General features: G+C 39.2%; 1 protein-coding gene and 1 long non-coding RNA gene across 2 annotated transcripts in view; both read right to left on the reverse strand.

Annotated features, from left to right (window-relative positions):
* cdk12 (cyclin dependent kinase 12) overlaps positions 1-22,124 on the reverse strand; it is a 42,277-nt gene extending 20,153 nt beyond the window's left edge. Inside the window, exons 1-3 of the mRNA XM_082186162.1 lie at positions 19,631-22,124; positions 15,353-16,018; positions 7,881-7,934 (exon numbers count right to left, since the gene is read on the reverse strand). Of these exons, the coding sequence (XP_082042288.1) occupies positions 7,881-7,934; positions 15,353-16,018; positions 19,631-20,676 (1,766 nt within the window). The 5' untranslated portion in view covers positions 20,677-22,124. The remainder of the gene's footprint in view (positions 1-7,880; positions 7,935-15,352; positions 16,019-19,630) is intronic.
* On the reverse strand, positions 5,382-6,569 carry LOC309511240. The gene is made up of 2 exons (XR_014210551.1): positions 5,696-6,569; positions 5,382-5,650 (listed from the first exon to the last, which is right to left on the reverse strand). It is a non-coding gene; the product is annotated as an uncharacterized lncRNA (long non-coding RNA).
* Positions 22,125-22,616: the final 492 nt, after the last annotated feature.

Raw genomic sequence — 22,616 nt, forward strand, 5'->3', positions numbered from 1 at the left:
TCTATGTGAAAGCTTCCTAAGATTTTTTTATTAACAAAGTCACTAACTTACGACTTTGTGTCTGCCCTAATTTAACTGTCCCCCAATCTTGACACCTGCTTCTGGTTTTTGGGAGGTTTTTGATCCTCCAGACAGGGATGTGATTGTCAAGCTCAAACCTTCATTTTTGTCCCAATGATAACACTTACCCGAGATTTTAAAAATGAATCACTGATTCGGTTGGGCCAGGTATGGTATCTCTTATCAACAAGCGTCTCAAAACGGGCTCTGTTCCTGCTAGTGGCTACGGTCACTCCTCTACTCAAGAAACCTTCACTAGATCCTTCTGTTTTAAAAACATTTCGGCCTATCTCTGTCTTACCTTTCATTTCTAAGCTATTGGAGAAAATTGTGCTGGATCAACTCCAACACTCCAACACGTCAAATAATTGTATTTATGAGGTTTTTAAATCTGGATTTAGGTCTGCTCACGGCACTGAGTCCGCCCCCCTGAGAGTGCTAAACGATATTTATCTCTCTACTGATTTCGGAGATACTGTGGTTCTTGTTCTCTTAGATCTTTCATCAGCTTTTGATACCACTGACCAGAGTCCTGCACGGGTCCATTTTTGGAGACCCGCCCCCGCCCGTACCCGCAAAGTCCAGCACCAGATCCGACCCGTCACCCGTGATAATATCAAAATTAAATCCGCACCCGCCCAGACCCGTTAATATTTGGCCCGTTACCCGACCCGTGCCCGCGATAAACCACACAGGTGACGCGTTCATGTAACATAAGGGTGCGCTGCCAATAACGCACCTAAAAGCTGTCACAAAGAACTGGGAAAAGTAATGATTATTAATAGGCCTGTCAAATATATCAATGAGACATTTCAATTGTTTATTAATAAGCAAGTGTTTTCTGTGTCAAAGATGACGATGCTGACTTGCGATCTTCACAGTAGTGAATGCGCCAGAAAGAAATGCACATTTCATACGGATTATAAGCAGAGAACAGTCTGTTTTCATTCGTTTTGAATTGTTTTGTTTAAAAGTACACATTTCATGCTTTCTATTTCTCAGGTCTGTGAGGCAAGTAGCTTATACGATGAGTTTCGGTTCATTTAAGAGACGATCAGTTCACGCGCGGGCGCCTCCGGCCGTGTCCTGATTATATTGCCTGCCTGCTATATTTACTTATTTATTAAATCCATGAATTTGGTAGATGAAACATTGATTAAAATGAAGATACATTTGAATTCACTTTAAAGAAAGGCTTAACAAACTTAATGAAGTGGTCAAAATCATGTCTGCCCACTCCATTTGTCTCACGATATTCGGGATCATCTTATCTTATTCATGCTTTTCACTTTTCATATAATCAACATGAAATTTAAAAAAAAGTATATTATTTTATTTAAACATGAATATGAAACTAAATCGTTTTTTAATGACTGGGCTACAACACATAGGCCTATTAGCCTACAGTACAGAGAAATTTAATGTCTTGGTCGGACTAAAAGGGGAGAAAAAAATGTAATTGTGTCGGTCCTAAACTGACAGGGTTGGTCGGGTTACGGCAAACAAGAATATTTTTAAGGATGGCCTTACTAAAACACATATTTGCGTATGTGTAATGCTGGTAATTTAGTTCATTATCCGCCCACGTCCCCACCCGTGAATTTTAGGAATGTCACAATCCACCCGTTTTAGCCACTTTTATGCGGGTACCCGACCCGTTGCAGGACTCTGCCACTGACCACCCTACTCTTTTATCTAGACTTGAGTTTTGGGTGGGTCTAAAAGCTTCGGTTCTGAAATGGTTTCGGTCATACCTGTCTGACAGAAGGTTTAGAGTAAAGATGGGTAATTTCTCCAGCTCCATGGCACCTCTGACCTATGGTCTTCCACAGGGCTCTATTTTGGCTCCTTCTCTATTTTCTCTACACACGCTACCTCTGGGCGCTATTCTAAGGAGTTATGGCATATCCTTTCATTTTTACGCGGACTACACTCAAATTTATATTCCAATCAAGAGAAACAACCCTGCAGCGATGAATTCTCTTCTGCGATGCTTAGAGGAGGGTAAAGCATGGCTAGCCCAAAATTTCCTCTTCCTAAATGAAGACAAGACTGAGAGTTTTCAGTTAGGCCGTAAACAATGACCTCAGTGTATAAGTCCAGAGTTAGAGAGTCTATCGGCTTTTGAATCCCCAGGGTTGTGGAACTTAGGTGTTCTTGTAGACCACCCTTTAAAATTTGACAAACAGATCTCATCCGTAATCAGTTCCAGTTTCTACCAACTTCGTCTATTGGCTAAAATCAAAGGCGTTCTCACTCCGAAAATTCTGGAAATGGCTGTTCATGCATTTATTACGTGTCGGCTAGATTACTGCAATTGCTTATATTGCGGTATATCAAGTTTTCAAATTGCTCGTCTTCAGTTAGTCCAAAATGCTGCGGCCAGTAGGGCTGGGTATCGAGTTCGATACTTTTTAGGTACCGACCGAATTGCCTCGATACTATCGAGTATTGAAAAATGACTTCTTGTTCGGTACCAGATTTCGATACCTAAGGGGTTAACTCGTCAACGTCAGTGCTCAAACAAATACATATGAAATGCACAACGACACACAAAGTCGCTCACGCACATACACGCAAACTCTACACACACGAGACGCGCGGAACTCTCCGCGCACACTCATATGAGACGCGCGCGGACGCACAAACTCTCCACGCGCATACTTATGAGACGCAAGCACACACAAACTCACGCACATACTCAATGAGACGCGAGCACACACACACAAACTCTCCGCGCACATATTCATATGAGACGCGAGCACACACACATAATACCTTAAAGATGTGGAAAAGTCGATCAAAAGTGTGGGTACATTTTTCCAGGCTCGATGCCAACAGCGCACGATGCAGTATTTGCGGTAAAATAATTGCTGCAAAGACCGGTACCAAATACGACAAATGCACTTGACAGTGCACGGAGTAAACATAATAGCAGAAAGTTGCTCCGTCTTCGACTGGTAAATGAAGAGATACCTTGTTGATCACTCTGACAGTGTTTATATTGCAATACTAACCTACTGAATGTACACTGCCGTTCAAAAATGTGTTGGTTAGTCAGAATTTTTTTTCAGTAAGGATGCATTAAAGTAATCAAAAGTGACATTAAAACGTGTGTAATGTTACAAAATATTTCGTTATTAAATAAATGCTGTTCTTTTGAATTTTTTATTCATTAAAGAATCATGAAAAAATTTATCATAGTTTCCAAAATATTAAGCAACAAACTGTTTTCATATTTCTGAAGGATCAGGTGACACTGAAGTAATGATTTTGAAAATTCAGCTTTGACATCACAGGAATAAATTACATTTTGAAATATATTCAAATAAGATTTTAAATTATAATACTATTTCACAATATTACAAGTTTTACTGTATTTATTATTTTAAAAAATTCAGCTTTGGTGAGCATGAGCTCTTTATAAAACATTTTTTGTTCCTTTGTGCACTGGCTAATAAAACCAAAGTTTTTCTGAGGTAACGTGTTATGTAATCTTGTTAAAATGGATTTCATAAAATTGGTATCGAAAAAAGTATCATTAGGAACCGGTATTGAAACTGAGGTATCGAAATTGGCACCGGATCGAAAGATTTTGAACAATACCCAGCCCTAACGGCCAGACTTCTACATAAATGTCGCAAATACGACCACATCACTCCGATTCTCAAATCTTTACACTGGCTGCCAGCAAGGTTATTATAGTTTTGCTTTTTTAAATTAGTTTTTATTTTAATATCGTTTTCAATTTTGCTTTAAATTTAAGTTTAGTTTTAGTTAGTTTCATTAATGGTTTTGTTAGTTTTAGTTTAGTTTTTATTTTGCAAACACATTTCTATTTAGTTTTTATTTTATTTTATTTAGTTTCAGTTTTAGTTTTAGTAATTATAGTTTAGCAGAGCAAACAGAACACTTCCAGGGTAGACCAAAGCGAAACACATAATTTCAGCAAAGTTTAATGTTTGCCGAGATTACAGTTAACTCTTGTGCAGACATTTTAATAATAAAAAAATAAATAATTGTTTGACATCGAACAAAGCACCAAATAAATGGAACTTAAAAGTATACAAGAAAAAAACGATGAAAAATACAGACAAACTAATTCATATTAAAGATGAAATCTTGTTAAACAGTTTACTTTTTTCAGAGTGACACTGGTACATACAACAAAAAAACAGCTAAATTAATCTGACAACCTGCTGTGAAGCCAGTGTGATTAAATAATGAAGTATCTATGCAGTGTGTGAGTGTGTGTGAGTGTGTACATGTTTTTCTATTGTGGTGGGGACTTAAACCTGAATGCACACACACTCGCGGGGAATTGTGTCACTGTGGGCCTAAATTAAATCACACAGAAGAGTTTTTTTTGAAAATGTGTGTGATGGGTCGGTTTAGGGGTCGGGTTAGTGTGTGTGTGATGGGTCGGTTTAGGGGTCGGGTTAGTGTGTGTGTGTGATGGGTCGGTTTAGGGGTCGGGTTAGTGTGTGTGTGTGTGTGCGTGTGTGATGGGTATGTTTAGGGGGCGGTTTAGTGTAAGGAGACAGAATATACAGTTTGTACAATATAAAAACCATTACGTCTATGGAGAATCCCAACAAAGATAGTGAGAGAGAGAGAGAGAGAGAGAGTGTGTGTGTGTGTAGTGTCCCGGGACATGTCTCTACATGGATAACAATATTATTAGCAGAAGATCTTTTGTAAAAACAAAGATAACAACAGCACCTTTAAGCCTGTCAACCTTCATGAAAGCATGACATCACCACATTAAAGGTATTTTTGTGCTTGACGGACTTTGACGGAGACCCGCGTCTCGCAAATGAAAGGACATTCTAAAAACGCTTCGCTCAAGTTAAAAGAAGTTCAACTTGCGTCTCATTACCTTGAGTTATTATTTCCCATTGCACTGCCACAGACGCATCCTTTATGAACAGCCGCTTAGGACTAGCGATGTGTTCGCTGGTCCTTCATTGAGCGCGTCACAGGACAGCGGTTAATCGCCTCAGCAACTTCACGCGTGTGAAGCGCCATTTAAAGGCATTTCCCTAAACAGCCACAGGTCAGACTTTCCACCAAAGTAAATAGCTTATTAAATATGAAAACGATTATTTATTTTTGCTAATTATTTTATTTCAGTTAGTTTTTCAGTAACAGTTGTTAGTTTCGTTTAGTTTTAGTTTTTCATTTATTATGAATTTCTAATTTTATTTCAGTTTTCGAAAATGTTTTTTGACCAATAGTTTTAGTCTTAGTTTCAGTTTTCGTTTTCGAAAATAACCTTGGCTGCCAGTGCGACAGAGAATAGATTTCAAAATTCTACTCTGTTTTTAAATCTCTTCATAACTTAGCTCCTGCCTATCTCTCTGAACTTGTTCATCCCTACACTCCTTCCAGAAGCCTAAGATCCAACGACCATGCTCTGCTGGTAGTCCCTCGCATTAGACTCAAGCGTAGAGGGGAGCGTGCATTTGCGGTGGCAGGGCCACGACTCTGGAACACCCGCCCCTTCAGATTAGAACAGCCCCTACCCTGTCGGTTTTTAAGTCTCTGTTAAAAACCTGTTTTCTTTAGTATATTGATCTATTCTCTAATCCTTGTTTCTACTATTTTATATTTGAGTTTGATACAATTTTGCCACTCCTGTTTTTACATTCTATATTTGAGTCTGATACTGCTTTGCTACTCCTGTTTTACTATTTTATATTTGAGTCTGACACTGTTTTGTCACTCCGGTTTTAAGGTTTCGCTTAGCTTTGCTGCTCTTATGTGTGTTTGTGTTGTTATGCAGGTCTTACTATATTTTAATCTGCTTGTTCTATAAAGCACTTTGGTCAGCCTAGTGGCTGTTGTAAATGTGCTATTCAAATAAAGTGAACTTGAACTATAATCACATGTAAATAGAAGTAATATGATTGCTAACAGTGAATGGTCTGCAAAATGGTGGGTGTAGTTAGCGACAACAGCCTTTGTCAACAAAGCTATTTGCATTTTGTGTAAACAGACACCACCAGAAAATAACAGTTTGTTCTCAGCTTACATTCTCTACAGCCCAAACATGCCCACGTGCATCTGGGAAAAATAAATAAATGGCCAAGCACATATGCTTTGATCATGTGACAGAGCATTCAAGTACAAATGGAAACAATTTTGGGAGTGTATACATTATGTTGCATTTAATAAAATATCAAAGCAAATGCCATTCATTTTAAAAGGTAGCACAAACACACTTTAAGTAAAGATTAATGACAATCCTAATACTATTCTGCGTGACGCAAAACCTGAGGAACAGGCCAAAACAGCACCTCAGGTGTGATCAAATAAAGGTCTAAGGCCCAAACTAAGCTTGATTTTCTGCATCACTGCATTTCAAATTTGATCAGATTTGCAACACAAATACAGTTGTATAATCACTGTTACCAAGTGACACAAGTGACAAACTCTTTTCTTGGCAAACTATGGTCGGTTCAAAGTTAGTTAGTTGTTTTTATATAGGTTATATCTATACAATTAGTTTTAATTTTAATTTCATTTTAGTAATTTTTTTTAAATATTTGTGTTACGAGTTTGCCATTTCTTTTAGTATTACTGTTAAGTTTAATTTATTTGTATAAAAAAAAATTATCTTTTAATTTATTTTCAGTTCATTTTAATGCTTAAATCTAAACTTATTTCAGTGAGCTGCAAAGACAACATTTATATTTTTTATTTAGTTTAAGTTTTCTAATAAGGGGCGGGTTTAAGCAGGCTAAATTTGGGGTGGGTGATATGACAATATATATTTTGGCAATGATATGAAGAGTATTTGGCCACGTTCACACAGCAGCAGAATACGGTTGTCAGTTCTGTATTATGGTTACGTTCACACACAGTACGGTTATTTATGGGAATGACAACCGCATTCTATAACCAAACTCACACCCGTATATTTTCAGGACTCACAACCGCATTCTCGGCAAACCCGCGCTGTGTGAACGCCACCGCACAGGACAACTAGTTGTCCGTTACGTCATACAGTGTTAGAGAGCCGCTCTGCTAAGGGGTTTTGTGTGTGGTTTCACTTTCGGTAACTTACAGAGATGGAGATATGAGCTTTCTCATCTGAAGGTTTTAGATCCAGTCTCTTTTCTCCACTGGAAACAACAATTAAAGGGTACGGCTATCGTGTTTGTGCATTGAAGCTTCTGTCAGTTAATTAAGATTTGACGGATAAACTTGGGGCTCAATTGGACTCTTGTGTCAAAAGTGACAAGACTTTCCAGTTTTATGGACGTCGCCAACTTTGATATTACTCTGATATTGATCTTACACTGTCGCTATGGTTACTGGTAAGAGAATATAGGCTTGACTCTCATTGCACGCTTATACAAAGTATTCGAGACGCTGCTATAAGTTGATGTGTGAACGGGACATTTCGAGACTCAGATCTGTAAGTAAATGAGGTTGTTAATCCCAAAAATGTACATTGTGAACGTAGCCTATATCGTAGCCTATTTCATAGCAGATAAAAAGAGGGACGTGACTGATGTTAAAAAGAGTTAAGCACAATAAGCCATGATTAAAAGGCACACTCACGCTGACTCACACACATGAAGCGTGCGCACAGAAATCCGCCTCTCTCAAGGGCCTTTCACACTGAGCGCATTTAAGCAACGCGAATGTACGTTGCGATAACATTCCTGAATAGACACAATAGATCCCTATGGAGATATTCACACCGGGCGCGATCAATCGCAGCGCGACAAAGCCAGATTTTTGTTTTCGACCATAGTGTAAATTTTTTCCCCCATTGATGACATGAGCAGTCCAATTAGATTTGAGCTTACCCGAGCCGCTGCTGTTGCACAAAAGTGTGAGAGTGGTGGTGCTGTTTTGAAAACCTGAAGAAAAGTATTCCGGAAGAGAGAAGAGAATGGATGTTGGGTGTTATCATTGGTGTCTGAGAACAGATTTATTCTTACATGTTTTTTATACAGATGATCATTTCTATTCATTTTCCACTGAATTATGCGGTCTGAAGAGCTTGAACCAGCGTACAGAGCGCTGTCTTCTTCTGTGTGTGTCTGTTATGAGTCAGAGAGCTCATTTGCTTTAGAGCGGTCAATCATATTATGTGATTATAATTCCTGCCCTTCCAAATGACGACGTTGTGTTCTTTTCCGCACAAACAACTGAGAGAAACGTTTCTACAGATGAAACATGAAGCCAAATATATGATTACAACGATATATGTAGGGTTGGACCCGAATATTCGAATATTCGTTCGGTGGGTTGGTATTCGATTTGAAAATTTGACTTTCGAATATTCGTGTTTTTTTTTGCACACCTGGGATCCCTCGCGAAACGGTTCTCATTCGCACTTGAATAAGGCCGGCGACACACTGGCTGCGTGGCGTGTCCGTTTTTATTTCGGCTCCCATGTTAACAGGTTGGAGTTTGCACACTGCCTGCGTGAGACACGCATCTCAGGCGCGGCTCGAGCCACGCGGAAAACGCGTGCATGCTAGAAATAGAACCGACGCCTAAAAGTGTTCCTGCAACGGGAGTGTTCTCTGGCTAGAGCGCAGAACAGCGGAGTTTATATGGACAGAAGTGCATGCCTGAGCTTGTGTTTTGGGTTAAGCTGCGTTGCTTTGACATTGTGGAAAATAGAATAATAGAAACAAAATGTATTAGCCTTTTTATCCGTTATTATCAATCTAAATTAATCTAGTTTTTAATTTAACTTAATTTCGTTTCTTTATTTAAATTTCGTTTTTCTTTACTTAAATCTACCCTTTGCTGTGTCAGTAATTTGTTAGTCAGAAAAATATTAGACTACCTTAAAAGTATTGCTTAATCTAACAGACCTGTGTGTGTGTGTTTTATATTACTAGTGCAGTGTCCGTTCTCGGAGCATATAAGCCCTGCCCGCGTGAGGTGCGCCGCTTCCCGTTTATTAAAAGTTTATTCATTCTGAATGTCGCGTCTCGAGTGTCCATCTATATTGCACCAAATGCGACACTGCACTCCCTTGTGAAGTCGATTGGATGAACGGTTGTCGAAATAATCAAAATGCAAACGGAGACAGACAGACACAGAGATTCCTGCCTTTATTAGAGAGAAGAATATGTTCAGCCCCCTCTCTCCGAAGCTTCGAATATTCGATGTTCATTACTACCGAAGCTTCGAAGCTCAAAAAATGGTATTCGGACCAGCCCTAGATATATGCTATGTATGCGTTTTTCATGTGGCTCGGGGTATTTTTATAACAATAATGAATGAGAAATGCGTACATGAGACATGCTAAGCAGGTGTAGCATTCAGTTTATTATAAAACACTACAAATAATGCATGTCTGCTCAGCGAACAAGGTTAAAGCCAAATGGGAACTACAAGATACATAGTTTTTTTATTCAGAATTATTGGCACTCCTGGTAAATATGATCAAAGATGGCTGTAAAAAATGAATCTACATTGTTTATCCTTTTGTTTTTTTCCATTCAAAAAGTTAGCAAAAATCTAACCTTCCATTGACGTAAAAGAATTGAAAGTAAAAAAAATTTTTTTTTTTTAAATCACATAATGAAAACAAATGTTCTCCAAAACACGTTGGCCACAATTATTGGCACCCCTAGATTTTTTTTATGAGTAAAATATTTCTTAAGTATATTCCCATTAATATTGACATTTTCTAGCACACCAGGGTGACTAGGAACATGAAATTGTCCAGCTGTGACTTCTTGTTTTTACAGGAGTATAAATATGAAGAAATACAAAGGCCAAATTCCCTTAATCATCCATCACAATGAGTAAGGCCGAAAAATATAGTTCTGATGTGCATCAAAAGATTGTTGAGCTTTACAAAATATGAAGTGGCTGTAAGATAATTGCTTAAGAATTGAAAATTCCCATTTCCACCATCAGGGTAATAATTAAGAAGTTCCAATCAACTAAAGATGTTATGATTCTGCCAGGAAGAGGACGTGTGTCTCTATTGTCTTAATGCACAGTGAGGAGGAAAGTTAGAGTGGCCAAAGACTCTTCAAGGATCACAGATGGAGAATTGCAGAGATTAGTTGAGTTTTGGGGTCAAAAAGCCTTCAAATAAATAAATATAATATAATTTTTTTTTTTTTTAACCCCTACATCACCACATGTTGTTTGGGAAGGTGTCAAGAACAATCTTCTGCTCTCATCCAAAAACAAACTCCAGCATATTCAGTTGTCAGACACGACTGGAACTTCAAACAGGACCTGCTTCTGTGGTCAGATGAAACTAAAAAAATTGCTTTTTGGCAGCAAAACCACCAGATGTGTTTGGTGCAAACAGGAATAAAAAAGTACCCTATGCCCACTGTTAAATATACAGCTGGATCTTTAATGCTGTGGGCCTATTTTTCTGCTGGAGGTCCTGGACATCTTGTTCAGATACATGGTATCATGGATTCTAGCAAATACCAATAAATAAAAAAAAATCTACCTGACGGCCTCTGCTAGAAATCTCTCATGGCCCTCTACCTCGTCCTGCTCGCCACAATCTTATAATGGGACGTGCCTGGATTTTCCATCAGGACAACAATCCAAAACAAATATCAAAATCAACACAAAAATGTGTCATTGAGCACAAAATGAAGCTTCTGCCATGACCATCCCAGTCCCCAGACCTGAACCCAACAGAAAGGGAGAGAAGCAGCACCAACATGGATCTGGGAATCTGAAGGATCTGGAGAGATTCTATAGGGAGGAATGGTCTCTGATCTCTTGTCAGGTGTTCTCCAAACTCATCAGGCATTATGGGAGAAAACTCAAAGCTGTTATCTTGGGAAAAGGAGGTCGCAAAAAGTATTGAATAAAATGGTGCTAATAATTATGGCCAACATGTTTTGGAGAAAAGCATTTATTTCATAATGTGATTTACCCCCCACTTTTAAATATTTTACTTCAAAGAAAGGTTAGATTTTTGTGGGGGTTTTTTTAATGAAAGACCAAAAGGATTAACAATGCAGATTTGTTTTTACAGCCATATTTGATCATATTTAACAGGGGTGCCAATAATTCTGACTACAACTGTACAGCGCCACCTATCGTGTAGGAGTGAATTAGCTGAAGGCAATCAATCATTTCGTGTTCAGTGTGAAAGCTCCGTTTGTCAGCGATTCGCTTCACTTCGTCGTGTCATGCTCAGTGTGAAAGGGCATTCAGACAGCACGCAATCCCAAATTCAGTTCTCTTTCATGGCTTATTGCACTTAAATGGTCAAATACACACAATTATGTTAAAATGCCCATTGTGTGGAATATTCACAAACATAGTCGACTGTCTTAAATTAAAGTATACAGTTGAGAAAAAAAACATATGTATCAGCATATTCAGGGGGTATTCAAGTCAAATTCTACGTGGTTCGATCTCTGTATTTCCTTTCCAGCGGAGGTCCGGACAATACTTTTATTGGAACTCTTTTCCATCTAGGCAGCTGTAGCACTTTGTAAGTGAAAATGAAAACAAAACTAATCAAAACAGTCATCAAAATGAGGATATTGGGTCCCGAGAGCCAATGGAGTGGCATCTCAGAATTTAAACAAAGTAATATTTCATCAGTTGAGCCCAATTGGATATGAATATTTAAAATTTAAACCTCGCGCTACTCATCTCTCTCTCTCAGCATAAGACAGTAGAGCTGCACGATTCATCTTTAAAAGACTGTGATCTCGATTCAAACACACACACGATCTTCTTCCAATTTGTCTGTCTATTTGGCAAATATCAAATAACAATATCTATTGTTTGACAACAATACTATTGTTTGACAATATCTTTGACAAACATTCAAAGCTGTGTTGGCGCTGGCGCTGCCCCAGAGAGAGTCGTCATGAAACAGCTTCACAAACAGTCTTTTCAACCTTATAGTATCATTATTTCTGTGATGCAATAGTTAAAATGATCATAGAAGTACTTGGATAAAAGTTTAAAATTCAAATATGAACACTGATGTCTACGATAGCGATCAAAACCAGCTTTTGATAGAAACACATTGTTTTGCCACTAGGTGGCGACAAGTTACTTAAAAAATGTATTTGTTATTGAATCATTTATTCAAGAGAATGTAGTAGCCTACTGTATGATGCTTCTGAAATAAAAGTCAGAAAGATGTGATGATTTATTTTTGTAAATATGACTCATCTTATACATCATGTATAGTCTGTATAAGTGTATGATTTAACTTTTCCCGATGGTCAAGTGTTCAAAAAAATTGCAATATAGAATCGCAATTCTTAAAATAAATAAAATAAAATAAAATAAAAAAATCGCAGTACATATCGTATCGGCACCCAAGTATCGTGATAGTATCGAATCGGGAGATAGGTGTATCGTCCCAGCCCTATTAGACACCCATGTATGGCAGAGGGGTTAGTTATTAAACGGAATAAACTGTGCAAAAGATCTCAATGCGGTGCTCACTGGTCACGCTGACTGACACACAGCTGAAGTACGTGCACAGAAAGCAGCGTCTCAGCATGCGATCTCTCACCATCTCTTTCAAATCGTATTGCACTTGCATGGTTGAATACATACACAGTCATGTGGTATCATGTGAAGTATTCATGTAAACAGTCAGTTATGTCTAGTAGGGTGTGGGGCGATATGGCCAAAAAATCACATCTCTGTATTTTTTGGTTAAATGGCGATATACGATATACATCTCGTTACTTTCTAAGTTTTTCTATTTGGATAAAGAACATCTGTATTTATTTAAAAAAATTATAATTTCACATCCTGCCCAATGATATCCTACAAACAATTTGATATTGAAGGATATGGAAACAAATATAGTGAATGTAATGTAGGCTGTGTGTGCAAAAAGGTGGTTAAAATCACATTACATTCTAACATTGTAACATTACAATCTAAAAACAAAAATAATGCTTTTGTTTCTAAATTTACTCAAGGCTAAACTAAAAATGGAAATAAAAACAAAAACACAAACTAATTATATTAGCCTGCATTTGATTACCCCATTATAATGGTCACTTTCATAAAAATATACTTGAAGGTTTAAAATTCCACATATGGCACATTTATTGTCTCCAACAACAAATATTTTAGCAATATGTATATTTTAGTCAGAATTATTGCGCTACCATTCTATTGTGCTCCGTCTGTTTGGCGCTCATTCACGGAAACTTGAATTTTAGCAGAGATTCACTTGCAGAAGGCTCGTCCTCTCCCGACAGTGAAATGGACATATTCGTTACTTTCTGACATTTACAGATGGAGAATATACCTGTGAAATGTAAGTTAAGCTCTGAGGAAAGCACCACATCTCAAACGCATTAAACAGCGCAAGTATTTATCTGTCAGTCAGCAACAGTAGAGCATCTGACAGGGCAAGCTGCTTAAAACTTGTTAACTATATCTTACCAGGGTTTTTCCTACATTGAAAATTTTTTGGCGGCCGCCAAAACGATTTTTTTGTCCCGCCAAAGCCTTATTTGATCTGTAATTGGGTTTTGTGAGTGAAGCAGGCTACTGACGGAGAGAACGATCACAGCGCCCCACCCCCGCGCGGGCACTCTTCGTCTTCAGTTCTGTCTTTGCTCTCTCCCTCGCATCAAAATCAACTGATCCTAAAGGTCGGAAGACCGAATCCATGTTTCACGTGGTGCATTCGGAGAATATTTTTGCTGAATTAGCGCTGGGTGTGAATTGCAGTAAAAAAAAAGTTGCCTTATCTTCTCTTACAACTTGTGACAAGCATTCCGCACATGCAGCTGACATCACTTTAAAAAAATAAAATAAAATAAAAATTCTATCCAGTTTGAAGTTTTTTTTTTGTGTGTGTTGACAAATCTTTCGTGATGTCCTAACAGCCAGGATTCCCACACAACACGTCCGCTAAAGTCCGATTCGCGACCTAATCACTCCTTTGAGCCGATTCATTATAATGAATGGTTAAAGCAATTGGTCTGCCCGTCAGTGACTGAATCGGTGTATAACAAATCATTACTTAGAAGAACAAACACATCTGAAATGAGAAAGTAAGTGTGCTTACCTCATTTAGCAAGAGTGTTTAGTAAAATTTTGCCTTAATAATCCACAGTATGTATAGGCCTATGACAATGTGTAGTAAATTACCTATAAAATCATTTAGTTTAAAGTTAGACTGGAGTGAGATGAAACTAGATCAAAGCACAAATCAAGCTGTTGCTAGCTAGCTGCTAATTTTATATGGTAAAAAATTACACTATTACACATCTTAACGCTACATTTTTAATGCTACTTTTTAATTTATATGATTATACTAAAATAATTATCAGGTCTATCAAAAAAGGTTTAAAATGTAATAATTCTCAGCCACAGTCTGGAAGAAAATGATGCCCCCCCCCCAAAAATAAAGTAAAAAAAAAAAAAAAAAAAAAAAAAAAAATCACAAACTGTTTCTTTGTATTTATTTTAAATTTAACATTTATTGTCAATATTGGGCTTGCGGATCATGTGGGTACTAGGGTACTCTTTGCTGTGTGTGGATGACCATGTCGGTCAGCCACCACCGAAGACCAATTCTGACCCAGGAAAAACCCTGCTTACCAGTTATTTTGAAGCCCTTAATATAAGCTTGTGTCATGTTTGGTCATACCATCCACATCTATTTCGGAGTATTTTCTCCTTAAAACTGCAGTGTACCAAAGACAGTCTCAAAAACCCAGTTTGAAACAGCCCACTTTCCCACCATAACAAACATGTAACATGATTTTCTAAGAATGCTGATTTTTAGAAGGCAGCTGACTGACTCGAGTGGCGAACGGGAACATGGTTTGTGTAACATTAGCATTACATTATTAGCTGTTTGACACCATAGTCAAGCCAAAGGCTAATCACATAAATTACTGTTATATGTCCGACATTGGAGAGTAATACATAAAAACGCTTTAGCATTCTGATACATCGACTTGTAGACGAGCCTGTATAATTCCCTGTAAGTTTCTGGTTCAAACATACATGACTGAATTAAACCAATATTTCCACTTGCCATTGCGTAGCGTTTACTACCGTCGAGTTTATTTAATTTGTATCTTTGTATTCCTCCTATTTTTTTGTATTTGCTTCTTTTTTCTTTATTCTTAATAACTAAAATTGAAATACCAAAAAATAGCTATATCATGATATAAATATTGCCCACCGCTAGACTAAATGATTGGAGAAGTCTACCACCCTCTTGAGCACTGAAGTTTGTTACCGCCAGAGCAATGCGAGAGCATGGCAAAATGCATTTGCAATGTGCTGGCCAATTACGCATGTCTGCATTTGCAGGACTCACCTGTCCCTGCAGTCTCCCAGAAGAACCGGCGGCAAGGGAAGAGGTGGAAGTGTTGATGTCTTCATCACGTGTGCGGGACTTTGTGTAGATTTCTGCGTGGGGCTTTTGGAGCGAGAAGAAACAGGCGTCACAGTCGCTGAGGGTGGAGGAGCTGGCGGGGGGCTGTTTAGAGGAAGAGGAGGAGGGGATGAGAGAGGAAGAGGAGGAGGAGAGTGCGCCGGGAGAGGAGGAGGAGATGAGAGAGGCAGCGGAGGAGGACTGGATAACGGGAGAGGGGGTGGAGGAACCACAGCGGGCTCCTCCGCAGTAACAATGTCTGGAGGTGGGGAGGGCGGTCTCTGAGGCTCAGGGGGCGGGGCCGTCTCTAGTGGCGGCTCAGTGATTTTCACCGGTGTATTTGCCACATTGGAAGTGTTCAGGCGGAGGGAGGGCGAGTTCTTGGCGGCGGCCGCCTGACGCTCTTTCTTTCTTCGCGTCAGCTCGGCTCCAAGGCTGGACGTGATCGGCAAACGTGAAGACGAAGGGGAGCGGCTGCCTGGGTGACCGCTGTGGGAGGAGCCTCCCCCGGATCCTCCGGAATATAAAGAATGTTTCTTAGTGCGAGACCGGGAAGAAGAGCGGCGAGAGGAGTAGTGAGGAGAACGGCTCCGGGAACGCAGAGAAGGCCTGGGGAGGAGAAACAAGAGAAATGTTTTAAAATCAGACGTGAACTTGCTCAAATCAACTTCATGACGACAGACAATAAATGCAAACTTTGTCCAAATAATGCAGTCAGAATCCACAAAATTCATCTTTTTTAAAGCATGACCCTCAACCAGTCTAATTACACAGGGTTTAAATAAGGCACAACAGAAATGTTTCCATATTTTGACATACAACCAAGTGTAATGGATAGGAAACACTGAAATAGGGAACGTCGAAATAGTTTTGCAGGGCTGAAATCAGAGAAAATCGTTACAAAACGGATGTTTAATTAGCGCTTCGATGAAATTCTTCGATTTTGATGGTTCAGTGTCTATTTCATGCACAACACATGGATAAGCTACAACAGTTAGACGTGTCACCTTTGTGGACACGAGCTCTAGACTGACAATATTAGCCTAATTTCTTGATTTTTATCACTAATGATCTGGTTTCTTAAATCTAAAATCTTTTAGTCTGGGCTGTTTTCTGTTGATGCGTGAAGAATTTCACATTTGGGCTTTGTAACTTTTAATATGAAGCAAAGTCTCAACTTTAAAATGCTGTTATTTTATTACGAAATTCAAACAATAAATGTCATTTATTCATCTTCACTAGTTCCAGCACGGAATAAACGTGGGCGAACAAACACCAGAAGGTATGTGGAAAGATACTGTTCATTACAGAAATTAATCCCATCTCATGTAATCGCTCAGTGTTTAAAAAAACAACTTGTAGGCTACACAATGTCACTTAACGTTAAAGTGATCCCTGTGAAATGAAATGAAGTCATTTACCTCAAGAAAGCTATTCAATGTCCATAAAATCATTAGTTGGCTAGAAAAAATAACTCTAGAAGAGCATTTTACTAAATATATGCACTGTATTACATATTCATTATATTTTTAATTAACCCGTTAGTGATGTCTTCATTATTTAATGTACATTTAAATAAATCTTTCATGAAAACAAGTTATTAACTGTGTTGTCATTTAAATGTTTATATTTCTCAAACAAACTGTAGTAGAAACTTTCTGTTATTAAAAAGTTGATATAAAACTTCCTAATGTGCAGTTTAAATGTGTACAACTCAGTTTTAGCTCTCTGAGTGTTGATTATTAAATAAGTTTGAATAATTAATTGATTATTTATTTTTGGCTTCAGTTTTCAGCCAAGTGCATCCTGAATTTTCCATTTTGTTGCATCCCAGTAATGGATTATCAAGAAAAAACTTGGCGAACTGGATCTATGCATGGTTTTGTGGATTGGATTTTGAGATACTCAAAATGATAAGACAAATCCTGAATACATCAGCAGAGAGAAGTTGGTTGTTTCACTGGGAGATTGAGTAATGACATCTTGTTAAAAATTACAGGTAGGCCTAATTTATTATTATTATTATAAATTGTTCACAATATCTATAGCACGCATTTAGAAAATAAATAGGGTGGATTTTCATTTCATACTGACTTTTATAATAGCCAATAATACAGTAGTCAACATTTGATCATTTGAAGTTTTTTGATGTCTTAGAACAACTTTGATTCACTTTTTTGATCCACTTCAAATGTTGACTACTATAGATTACATAGGCTTTTAGTTAATGAAATATGCTGTCACTTTTGGTGTTTTTTTGTGGTGCTATTGATGTGTCGCTAAAAATGTTGCTCTTCGAAAAATATGCTTTGTAAGCTCACCATTTAACAGCGGGTGAGCGCTGGCAATAAGTTGCCATTATAAAAACTGCAGAATTACAGTAGCCTAACTCTAAATCTTATGGCAAACTGTGAACATTTTAATTCTGTAACAGAAAAAACAATTAGAACCATTTGAGTATCTAAACGAGCTAGAGCTGTTCATATGTGAGCAATCAAACGTACATCAAAAACACCTTTTCTCTTAAGCCCCTTTCACACAGAGATTCTGGAAAATACACCGATAATATGAACCCGGCATTTGTCCCGGGATCGTTTGATTTTGGTTCATTCACACTGCCAGTAATTTTCCGGAATCTGTGAGTGCGTTCACACGCATCCTGTAAAGACACGTGACATCAGGATGTGATAACTCCTGTCAGATGTCAGTTCTGCTGATATCTCCTCTTCGTCATTTCTACACGAAGACGAGTCCATACTCCCCAGTAGCACCACTGGGTTTGCCCGAGTGGCTCGTTCCCCATATGCAGTAGCATAGGTTGTAGTGCATCATCACTGCGACACACCCCTTACGGCATCGGTCCTGGCTTTTGTTCACACAGGGCACGTTCCGGGACTGATCGGAAGGTCCCGATCCCGGCATCAATCCCGGGACGTGTTTGCGTTCACACAGAAGGCACTCTAGCAATTTTACGGCAATTTCCCGGGATCAACGTGCTGTGTGAAAGGGGCTTTATTTACACACATACATTTTCCACAATGCACAGAACCTGACAGAGTAGGTGCAGTTCTGTGCTTCATAGATAATGGTGGTGATAAGTAAATTAAAGCCTGCAGGGAAACCCCAGCTAAATATAGACCTGTAATACAGGAATTATGGCATGTCGACATTAGAGTGAGATCTCGGAGTAATGAGCCACAGCATTTTACATACTCACTAAACTATGCAACTTTAAACACTGTAAAGCTGACAGTACAATGTACACAAGAGTTTTCATATGAAGACGTGCTTTAAAAAAATATAAATAAATTAGCACTGAATATCTAACTGATATCACAGTAATAACATTACCTGCTGCAATACATTCACAATTACTAAGTGAAATGTGCTGATAACTTATCAATATTGCAGTTTAAAGGGATGTTTTGTAGCTGTGTCCTTTTTAATGATGCGTTCAAATGTGATTGGGTCTATGCAACTTTGTACAGCACTTTGGTCAACTAAGATTGTTTTAATTGTGATTTATAAATAAATTGAACATTGATAGTTCACCTAAAAATGAAAATGTTGTCATTTCCAAGCCTGTATGAGTTTATTTCTTCTGTTGAACACAAAAGATGATATTTTGATGAATGTTGGTAACCAGACAGTTGATGGTAGTCATTGACATCCATATAGTAGTTTGTCAATGGCTGTCAACTGTCTGGTTTCCAACATTCTTCAAGATATCTTCAGTTCTTATGTGTTCAGCAGATACAGGTTTGGAACAACATGAGGGTGAGTAAATGATGACAGAATTTTTGTTTATGGGTTAACTATCTCTTTAAGGTATTATCTATGAATGCTTAGTATGCTAATAATCAGGCGGTGAGATTTTTACACAAGCAAAATACATTTCTTTAAAGATAAACAAACAAAAAAAATAAAATTGTGGCAATCTTTCAGCACAATGTATACAGCCTAATGAATTTCAACTAACTTACCTGTCAACCTGTTAGTTTAAACAGTATGATGTGAATAATAGTATTATAACTTAAGACACCGAGGTCACATTTGCTTTTGTAGCTTTTGCAATGACATGCATTACATCTGGTCAGATGCATCCTTTCTTTAAAATGAACCTCACTGATTTTGACATTTCCAATGCAATAACGTACGTGTTCAAAAACGTCTGGAGTCACTGTGTATATGATGCACATGTCAGATGTGTGTTTTACTCACCTGGACACTGGACTGGTGCTGGATGAGCGTCGGTTGCCGTAGGGACTTCCAGGTGAGTGTTTTCTGCTTACATACGGACTTCCATCCTTCTCGGCGCTTGAAGACCTCCTCCTTCCATAGGGGCTCTCAGACCTCTGCCTGCTCCGTCTGGGCGGCTCCCTGTACGGGCTCGGGCTCGCAGCCCTGCGCCTGGAGGAATAGCTGTTCTCGTGTTCCGCAGTGGAAGGACTTTCCGCTCCACTTCTCCTGGACTGGCCCTTTCCTTTAGGGCTCGACTTGTGGCTCTTGGCGCCTTTCCGATGACTGCGGTCCTCCTCATACTCCTCGCTCCTCCGCTTGTCTTTACGAGACTTTGATGATCGGACACTTTCCTTGCTAATGGAGGAGGACGCGGAGGAGGCGCTGCTCCCGAGACTGACCGCGGACTGCACCGCACCTGATGAGAGAGAGTCACCGGCCTTCTTACCACCGGACTCACCGGGGCGTCTGGATGTAGACGCAAGGCACGCGGCTGGGCTTGACTTCTCCTTGGCCTTTTTCCGGCTCTCTTTGCTCGCTCGCTCCCGGTCCTTGCTGCTTTTCTTTCCGCTTTCAGCCCTTTCTGCAGACTCCCTGACCCGATTCGGGTCTTTGGACTTCTTGCGGGAGCGCTTGTGTTTATGAGCCCTGTTCTCTTTGGCAACCCCCGCCTCGCCGTAGTCCGACAGCTCTAGGCGTTCGGCGTCTCCGCTCCTCGCCGGTTTCCCGGTGGCGGGGGAGTCCAGGAACGTGTCCGAGTCGGAGCTGATGTCGTCGTACTCCACCAGAGGCTTGATGGCGCCCACTGCTGGCGGCGCGGCGGCAGTGCACACGGAGCCGGTTTCGGCCTCGTGTTTGGACTTGTTTCGTTTGTGCTTGGAAGAAGTGGACGAGCTCGTCGTTTTGGTGGGATGCCGACCGGGGCCCGCGTGCAAAGGCTGACCGTCCTCGGCGGCCGCCTGCAGCTGCTGATGATACAGTGATTCAGCCTTCCTCTTGGTCCCATGCAGGCGGTCTGATCCAGGCATACCTCTGTCCTCCGGAGACGCGGACCTATGTGGTCAAGACAGCACATGAACAGCAGAAATCGCTCAGTATTGGGTAAAAGTGTGAAATCTTGCCAGACGAAAGAGTCGGATCGAAGCAAAACAAAGATGCGCACGCGATTTAATGCGCATAGGTTATCCACAACTTATCCCCGGTCCCGTGGCGTCTTTGAATCGCGTCCAAATATATCCAATCCGAGAGTACAAATTCAACAACAAAAAAAGATTTTTTAAACGATATGTCTTTCACGATGGCATCACTGGTTGTTTGTTTCCAGGGCGCCTCAAGCAGCGCATTGCGCTCGCGCCTCTCGGCTAGCTTTAGCTAAGCTAGCGTCCCTCGAAAAGACAAAAAGAAAGAAGAAAAATACAGGATGTCCTTGTTTTAGATTGTTTATCCTTGTTCGATATCAAAGCCTAAACAGATGTTTAGCTCTCCTTGCACACGGTTTCTGAGCTTTGAAGCAGTAAAGCTCGCTCTGTAGGGATATTGTCCCACATAACTGAAAATAAAACTTGACCCGCTTGCTTCTTGTTCACATATTCGCTTTAATGTTCAGTGTAAACTCTCTGTAGTTTCATATTCATCGCAAATTATCACATATTTATGTGTTAAAATTGATTCCAGTTCACTTAAGCGGCTCTGGAAAGAGACCAGACCTAGAAATTGGGCGATGTTCGTGGATATAAAACCCTCCACGGCCCTTAATTCAGAGAGAATTCACTTCATCCATTACAGCCAAAAATTATGCGCAGCCTCTTCTGCGCATGCGCGGTTTAAGCCCATCCCACGGAAAAGGAAATACCAAAGGCAACACCATTTAATAGAATAGAATGTATTATATATAACGCACTTTAGCATAAATAGATTATTTCGTAGGTAAATAGTGAAAACTAGGCAGGAAGTTTATTCACCTATAAAATCGCCTTGTTAACCTGCTTCTGTAGAACAAGATCGCTGTCAATCTTCATGGTAACTGGGCGACAGCCAATGAAAAGAGGCAACTGTACCCCGCCCTCAATCGCGCTTCTCTTGAGCTGGACTTTGCTCACCTTTTGATTCCTTAGGTTTAAATGTGTGTTATAATATAAATGTATTATTATTAAACGTAATAAATCAATTTCTTATTACATAATAAATTGATTTAATACGTTTAATAATAATAATATACAAGACAAAATAACAATAAAATACCGACACTATTATGTTATTGTAGCACGTGTAAAGTTAGACTCTCTCTTCGTAAACAAGCAGATTAAACGTAATTTTCAAACAAGCCTGCTAAAAATCCCCGAATCAACCAAAGCAAGAGGCCTTTGAATGTTTATGCCAATTATACCTCTCCACATATGAATATGGATGTTTTATTTTTTTTATTTAAGTATAACATTTTTATAATATCACAACTATCGCCCGATCATATAAAGAACTACGTTATTTAAATAATATGCTGTAAAATAAATGTAATTTTGCAACAACTATGGTTATATTAGCCTTGTGTAATAAATAAATTAAGGGCAGTATAATTTCACCTTCGTAAGCATTCATAAACGGCGAATGTTTGCCGAGTTCGCAGTTTCCGTTTTGTAGCTGAATAACAGTTGATCAATTTGCTGTAGTTATCCGTATATTTTCCAAAAAGCTCGTTATTTTCACATGTCAACGTCGCGCATAGATGACGTCAGTGTGCGAGTCCACGTCTCCAACAGTTATTACAATTCTTTTAAAGGCTGTTACATTTATAAAGCAAAATCTGATGTGATAATGATCACTTCATACATTGCTATTACATATACATTGCCTATTTTACATACATATTAGCCTACATATACCTGTAGCCTACATATTATTTGTAAGCAAGTGTGTGTAAACCCTACAATATGGGTAGGCTAAATGTCCCCACAAAGATGGCAATATCCAA

This window comes from Leuciscus leuciscus (genome assembly GCF_965113295.1).
Source record: "Leuciscus leuciscus genome assembly, chromosome: 12".
NCBI classification, from domain to species: domain Eukaryota; kingdom Metazoa; phylum Chordata; class Actinopteri; order Cypriniformes; family Leuciscidae; genus Leuciscus; species Leuciscus leuciscus.